This window comes from Leiobunum rupestre, chromosome 10 (assembly GCF_980474605.1).
Source record: "Leiobunum rupestre chromosome 10, qqLeiRupe1.1.hap1, whole genome shotgun sequence".
NCBI lineage: Eukaryota > Metazoa > Arthropoda > Arachnida > Opiliones > Sclerosomatidae > Leiobunum > Leiobunum rupestre.
Genome location: NC_143393.1, coordinates 4,652,760 through 4,660,690, shown reverse-complemented (window position 1 = coordinate 4,660,690; position 7,931 = coordinate 4,652,760). Strand labels below are relative to the sequence as shown.

The following is a 7,931-nucleotide window of genomic DNA, read 5'->3' as shown; positions in this document are numbered from 1 at the left end:
GTATTTGTCCATGACCAAACATAATGTTTGCGGTTGAAATGAATATTTGATTAGGGTCTTGGACCAAATTGTTTATTTTTGGTAATTGATTAGTGTCTTGAACCAAATTGTTTTGTAAATTTATTGTTAATTGATTCTATAATAATCTTGTAGTGTATGATTTAGTTTAGTGTGTGATAATTTGTTAAGGGTATTATTATTCAGTGTATTAATTTGTATTTAATGTGTATTGATTTATTATAAAACCAAATGTAAAATTACTGAAAAACAAATCCTATTGTAAAAGGAAATAACCCAAAATGCTGGTGGTTCGTTGTAAATTAGAGAGGCACGGTGGAAAATTTCCAACCTATCTACGTCACAAGAAAACCCCGGCTAATATCCGGAGTTTTTTGTTAGAAAGACCCAAAAAAGGGGAACTGAGGGAGTGTTGTTAGATTGTTAAGAGTGAAGTAGGGTGGTTCGTTGTCTCCAAATGAGATAGAGTTTAATTGTTGTAGGCCTCCAAATGAGGCAAGTGTAACATTATCAAACATAATACGAAAATATGCAGTTACTATATTTTGTATAAATTCGTGTAACTATCTGGAGGGGTTTTTCAGTCGGCCACTCCAGAGTGAGTCAATAGCTCTCCCAGAAGCTAAAGTAGGAGGGGAAGCTGGGCACCGCAGAATTGGCGTCCCCACAAAGAGAGTGCAGAGTGACCAGTTTTCTGTTCCGAAATTTCCAGTTACGAACATTCTGTCGTCAACCGAAATCGCTAGAGTCAACTGCGCTACATTTGTGGAAAATCATAACGTGTCTCTAAAAACAGATTTTATTACAAGTAAAAAAAAGTATGAAATAGAAATCTCTAAATAATTGAGGGTAATATTTTAATATTTCTGAGGCTCTTCTTTGTTGAGATAGCAAACGCACCGCTCTCTCTTCTTGTTGCCGTTGGTGCAGTCACCGGACAAATCATTGTGCAGTTTCTGGCAATCTTGCGAGCACTTGTCCGTCAATTCAGTGACGTTGCCGAAACAGGTGTCAAAGGAACCTGGAAATCAGACAGTCTCTATTTATGCCACGATATTCAAATCTTAGTTAAATCTTTCTTGCCCAGCGGGATATTTAACAGGAAAAATATGGATAACCTTGAATTAGCGCTTCCAACGGCTTGTTTTGGAGTGTTGTATAATGCCTAGATGGCGCTCAAAATGTAATCAATCATGTGATCAAATTTGACGGGTTTTATTTCCTATAAATACGATCTGCCTGTATACATAAGGGGCAGTATGATTCTGATCTTCATTTAAATAAATGTAAATTAAGATTATTACGCTTTTACTATATGATCTTTGTCTTGCCTCTCGAACTTTACAACACGGAGTATTAGGGCTACTCTTTTTACTCCCTCTGTAAAGGAGGTGTAAGGAGAGTAAATCGGATTTTGTCGTCTGCTAGCCAGTAAATATTTGCTAAAAGGGCCTAATACTCTGGAACAAGCGAATAGTTTAACCGGCGAATAAAACGCTTTAGAGTAAAAAGAGTACACTTTTAGTCCGAGAACAGGCAAAAAGAAGCGATCTAAAATTTAAAACTATTCGCCACCGCAGAATCTGAGTAAAATGACGTCATAGCGTTATATTTCTTATCCTACTCTGATATCCCGGAACAAGCGAAAAGGTAACACCAAAGAGTATAAAAACTACGTAACCTAGAGATATAATGACGGTCGAAAGCAGTAAAGGAAGTTGTAGCAACCGGGGGGGAAGGACTCAGTGAATTTGCACTTCAAATTTCGGTACCGCAGCGCCACTACGGCAGTTTTAAGTGGCAATAATTTTGATTTAGTTCAACATTCTTGAAAATTCCTCAAGGAATTGGTTACCTTTAGGACTTGGCAACGTTAGAGAACAAACGCCTTATTCTTCACTTTTTGAAAATAAACACCGAAACAACGAATCCACAAATTCTAACGAAGAAAATCACGAAACAGTAACCAATTACTGTCACTTTTTTGAATTGACAGATATTAGACAATTAAATATCCAAAATGCCAAATTTAGCACCTCCGCAACACCGTAACTGCCATTTTTCTCCGGTTTTATTATTTATTGTACTAAATACTGCCGTAGTGGCGCTGCGGTACCGAAATTTGAAGTGCAAATTCACTGAGTGCCTTCCCTCCCGGTTGCTACAACTTCCTTTACTGCTTTCGACCGTCATTATATCTCTAGGTTACGTAGTTTTTATACTCTTTGGTAACACTTTACGATGAATTCAGATTAGCTTCGGCTATAAACTATCTAGTTTTCACTTTGACCCCATGCAACTGATCTGATAAAATCTGACTGTAAATTCTGATATCTGATATATACCGTAATCATGAACACCCTCGGTTCAGAAAACGCAACTTTTATCAATAGGATAATGTCTAAGAGGAACAGCCAAGGAAATAATTAGTCCAAACCTATAATCGAGTCAAACAACGTTATAATTTTAACCGGAGCTTAAAATTTGTAGTTCGCACTTTCGCCTCGCGGCAAGAGGAGCCGGGTTCGATCCCAGTTTGTGGCACTGGGTAAAAACTCGCAATTATACTCCTTCTGCGTAGTGTTTGTATGTTATCTCCCCACCGGTTAAAGGAACATTTCCTCGAGTTTTTTGGTTTAGCTTTCCATAAAACCCTTTTGAGATTAACGTTAATAGTGAGTGTACGGAGCTATAGGCTCGGGTTGGTATGAAGGGCTTTCCACCACTCTCCTACGCACTATAACCCGGCCACCAAATTTGGGCCAAGGGTGGTGCCTAGCTGATTATTACATAAGTGTTATCGAAATAATAGATAAATGACCTTAAAGAAGATATTCCAGGTCATTCGAAGTGTCATTTTCAAATGTCATCCATAGGAAATGTGATCTGAAAAGGTTTAAGTTCCTGTCTCAATTAGTTTTTGACTAACTAACTCTTCAATTTGACATTATACCTTAAGTGACTTTCTTATGAGGACCTTTATTGTCTCGGTTTTAATTGATCAAATGCGATGCGAAACCACTTTCTAATTGGGTTTAAGTCTCTAAATCCGTGTCTCAATGTAATAAAAATGTTAACTATTAAATGTTATCCTGCACGAGCAACGTGTCACAAATGTTACGTATATCTCCAAAACGATATAAGAAGAACCAACTCAACCAATTTCTATTAGGGTGGCTGGTAGCACTGCAAATACAATTTAATCCTCAAATGTCGTTAGTTCGTTTTATTCTGTTTTTTCAATGTACAGCCCATTCTCTAATAGGTCGTTGAATATAAAAGTTGGTTTTAAAATGTTCACCAGTTCAAACTGCCACCTTTGTTGCACTTTGAAATATAGTCAAATATTTAGCCTTTCATACTAATCACGTAGGAAGCAATCCAGTGGAATCTTCTAGTAGGACAGGTGAGTCCTATAACAGGACATGCCGGAGGAATTTTCCCAAAACAACTCCTAAAAACCGATCATTGGTTCATGTATTTAAAATGTTTACCCGTCCCTAAATTCCCTCAAATTAAGAGGCCATATTTGACCGAGACTCGCTAAGCATGACCCTGACTAGCGCAATTTAAGGTATTTATATACCTGCTAAAACGGCGGTGCAAATTCGTTCTTTGATGTTAATGACGGTTCCTCGGCACTGGTTTCCCCAGACTTTGTTCTTCTTCTTCAACTCCCACAGAATGTCGCGCTTCAAATCGCAGAAGTCGTGCTTATCCCAGCCAGGACAAATACCTGCGTCATTTCAATGTCCTTAGAAATCTTCATCCATTTCGAATATCACACAGCATTAATAGCAGGGCCATATATCTCTTAAGCCACGGTCACACGAGTATTAAACTACCAAAACTAACTGTTCCGAGGGGTTCAACATTCGTAAAAATCCCTTACACTCTAGAGAAAAATAATTTTAGAAATCTTTAAATCAACTTGAAAGTTCGAAAACCAGGTCGACAATCAGTTCCAAATTATCGAGATCGGCATAAGAACAAGAAATTCACATAAAGATCGCACTCGAAAATCTCAAAATTAGTTTCTGATTTCGGAAAACAATTTGTGATTCGAAATCCCCTATGTAAAATTTACAAGTGTCCGAGACCTTAGATTCCTCATCATGTTTTCCAAAACTGTGCTGCTAGTATCGTCCAATCACTTTTGACATTTTCATGTACCCTGGTTTATCGCAAAGTAGAAAGAAAAGGTTTTATTTAACTTAACTACTCGCCAAACCATGTTCATGTTCGTGTTGCTTCAACCTGATTTTCAACGAGTATCTTCGCAATTTTTTTTGATCACCCGATCATTAAAATTGTTTAACAATTATTTTACTATTTGGATTTAACAATCGTGCGACTGTAGTGAAATAGTATCAGACCATTGTGATTTATATTAGGTGTTCGGTATGTAGTTTTACGATATAGCACTCGTGATAAACCAGCTAGGATACGCGAAAAAAGTATTTTACCATGATCTTTACATCCATGGTAAAAACCTCACTGCCATTTTGTCGTGCTATGGAAAAAATACTAGTAATTGATTGAAGAATACAAATTAGGAGTGCGTGAACTACTTTGAAGGTTGAACAAACTGGAAACCAATTTTAAGAGATAGTTTTAAATGCAGTATTGAACCACTTTCTGCTACGGTCACGCGACAGAGTTCAATACTGATTTTAAAACTAGCTATATGAAACGGTTTCAATTTGCGCCAATTATAATTTACCTAGAACTTGTTAAATTACACGATTAATTAAAAGGAAATTAAACTTCACGCGTAAGAGATGGCTTATATACTTCTGTTAAAACTGATTACGCGTGCTTATGAGAATCATTGGCCAATATATTTAACCTCGTAACTGACTGAAAATCAAGCGAGTGTAAAAGTTATTTCAACAAAATTGCGTTGACCAACCCAAAGTTTACTTACGTAAACCGAACTCCTCTTCATTGTGTCCGTGTCCGAAATATCCAAAGTCGCAATTGACAACGATTAGAAAAAATAAAAATGTGTAGAAAGTTATACTGTATTTATAATTATGCATATTCCTTTTAAGGTTTAGAGAGAGGAAACAAACAGACCCTATCCTCGCGAAATACGGGTGTCCATCAATTCGCCAAACAATAATCTTCGTTTTAATGTGTGGAGTGATAGGGGTTTGTTGATACCGCTACACGGGAAAAACATTGTCCATCATTTGCTGTCTTCCTTTCGAGACTAGAAACGGATGAATTGAAGTTCATTCGATAATCGTTCGCCTTGAATCGAAACAAATTGGTTAAGGGGACAAGGGCAGCTATCTTAGGGGATGGTAATGAATACAACAACCATTTTCACCAAAGATTGACAGCGCGACAAGATTGAAATGCGAGCGGCGTTTATATAGTTGAAGTGCTGTCACTCGTTTTGTACACCTACCTGATTTTCCGTAAACATTCTGTTCTTCCCAGTAATTTATAACCATATTTCTGAGATTTTCAGTAATTTCAGATGTTTTATGTGATTTCCAGTAATTTACCGCTATTTCTGATATTTTCTATGACTTCCAGTTCTCTCTATACTAACAATGTTTCTGTTATTACAAGTTATTTCGATGTTCCTGTGATTTCTCCAAACTTTGTAATATTCTGTGATTTCCATATTTTTGTAAATTTTTCTGATTACAGTTATTTCTGATAATTTTCCGGTGATTCCCTGTGGTTTTCCGGGATTTCTGAAATTTTTTCTGTGCCGTTAGGTGATTGCACGTTTTTTTCTTTGAGTTCCAGTAATTTTCTTAATGTTTTTAATGTTATATTAAAGAAAATTTAAAGTTTATTGAAAATTAGTGAACAGAAATTTATTTTCCAATCCCCATTTCACACTCAGCGAAATCTGCAATCCGGAATTTGGTACGAATGGCAGTATCTTCTTTGTAAGTATCATATCGGCCACTAAGCTCGAGCGACTAAGCTACACGGCTGCTGGAACGGCCCATTCGTCCGAATTTTCACATACTTGAAATTGGTTTTGCGCTTGTTGCAACCTACTTCCAGGGGCTAGTATGCCACACTTTGAAGCTCTCTGACGCTCTTTTCACTCATCGTAGGGAAATGGGGGAAAAACAGGCAAACTTCTCAACTCACCCCCTACAACTCCTTAAAATTTTTGCACAACCTTTTGAAACACCCTATATGAGAGAAATTTCAGTTCAATTCAATATACAGGGTGTCTTAATTTGATCAGCCCAGGCATTTTTCTCAAAAACTATACCTTTTAGAAATGTGAAATTTTCGGAATGTACTCTCTCGGTGGAGAAAAATCGTGAAATTTGTCACTGTTTTAGAATTTGTAGTTTTTGAGCGCTAGGAGGTAGACGAAAAGTTTCAATGAGTAAGTTGTAGAGCATACTCGAAAACCTTTAATGGAGTTGGTATGGTCAAAATCGTACATTTTGTCACTGAAATAATAGGTCATGAAAAATAACAATTGGTACTACCCAAATGTTTTTACGCCTCATGTTATTGTGATGATTGTCTGTGAAAAATGAACATGTTTTGAGCCAAATCATTGTTTTACCTTTACAAATTACGTGTTAGAACAAGTGCAATTTTATAACGAATTACAGTAGGTGCCGCACACGTTTTCTAGGGACAAAAAGTTGGTGTTTTTTATTAAACAAGAAAGAGTAGTTTTTATGGTCTACATTCTACAAAATGTCTAATTTATGCCAACTGAATTTCCGAAAGCTTTTTACCTCTCCGAGGGGACAAAGTCCCCTAGGAGGGGTTATACAACGACCGTGTCTGTCTGTGGGTGGGTCTGTGGGTGGGTCTGTGGGTGTGTCTGTCTGTCAGGACTGCGAACGCGTTCGCATTTTCGGTGCAAAGTGTAATCACTGCGTACGCAGTTTCTCAAAGGGTTGGCAAAACCACCGTGTGACGGTGAGCGTTAACGGATGCATTTGCGGTTTGGTTTGGATGGTGTTTTTTCGCTCACCGTCGAGACGGTTTGGTGTATTACGGTTTTTGTAATGTTTATGCGTAGGTTGTGAGTGTTGAATTTGTTGTGTTTGTGTTCTGATGGATGTGCATGTTGAGTCTGTTGTGTTTATATGGGCGTTTTCTCTCCAACGTCTTCTTAATGACTTTGGGACGGACCGAGTGCTGAGTGTAATGCTACCTCTCAACGTCCAATGGCAGGGTTTCCACCAGTTGTACACGGTATTCGTCTTAGTATCAATTTGCGATCGCATCGGGCGGGATTTGAACCCGAGACCTCCTGATTGACAGGCGGACGTTCTACCACAGAACCACCGACACTTGTTACGCCTTATTGAAAATTAGACCTTCAGCTTTATCGGAAGCGTATTTAATAGAGTACGAAATTTTGGTTTAATTGAAATAGAATTGAAATTGAAATTATTGCATCGAAGAAATTCTAATTTAGCGTTTCTCTATTGATTAAAAACAAATGCGCCACCCAGGTTTCGAACCCAGACCATTCGGCTTGGCAGTCGAGCGCTCTACCACAGAACCACCGATAGCTGCTTAGATTCACTGAAGTTAAGACAGGCATCGTAAGCATAATAGGTAATAAAGTCTTTTTTTATTAATGAATTTATGAAGGCCTAATCTGGTATTTTTTAAAGGTTAAATCTTGTTTTAGCGCAGTCAGCCGAGATTAGAGGGTTAAAGGGTAGACCCTGTGGGTGGTCCACTTTCTTAACGACCTATATATAGTTCTGTTAATTCAAAGGAGATAATTTAACGTTAATTGCTTTAAAAGCTGGCGGTTAGTCAAGTGGCTCTCTGTGCTTTGTTGATGGTAAGGTTTTTGCTTCTTGTAAATACATTTGGTGTGGATATTTGGATATCTACGATTTCTAACGCAGTCAATGATTTCTTGGGTGTGCGAGTCATTATATGATATTGGA

The 7,931-nt window shown here is 37.6% G+C and overlaps 1 protein-coding gene across 1 annotated transcript; it reads right to left on the bottom strand.

Annotated features, from left to right (window-relative positions):
• Positions 1–326: 326 nt before the first annotated feature.
• On the bottom strand, positions 327–5,215 carry LOC149923389 (uncharacterized). The gene is made up of 3 exons (XM_090161154.1): positions 4,946–5,215; positions 3,605–3,754; positions 327–1,039 (listed from the first exon to the last, which is right to left on the bottom strand). Exons 1-3 carry the CDS (start codon positions 5,058–5,060, stop codon positions 876–878), a joined length of 429 nt encoding a protein of 142 aa, XP_090017280.1. The 5' UTR covers positions 5,061–5,215; the 3' UTR covers positions 327–875.
• Between the last annotated feature and the right edge of the window lie 2,716 nt (positions 5,216–7,931).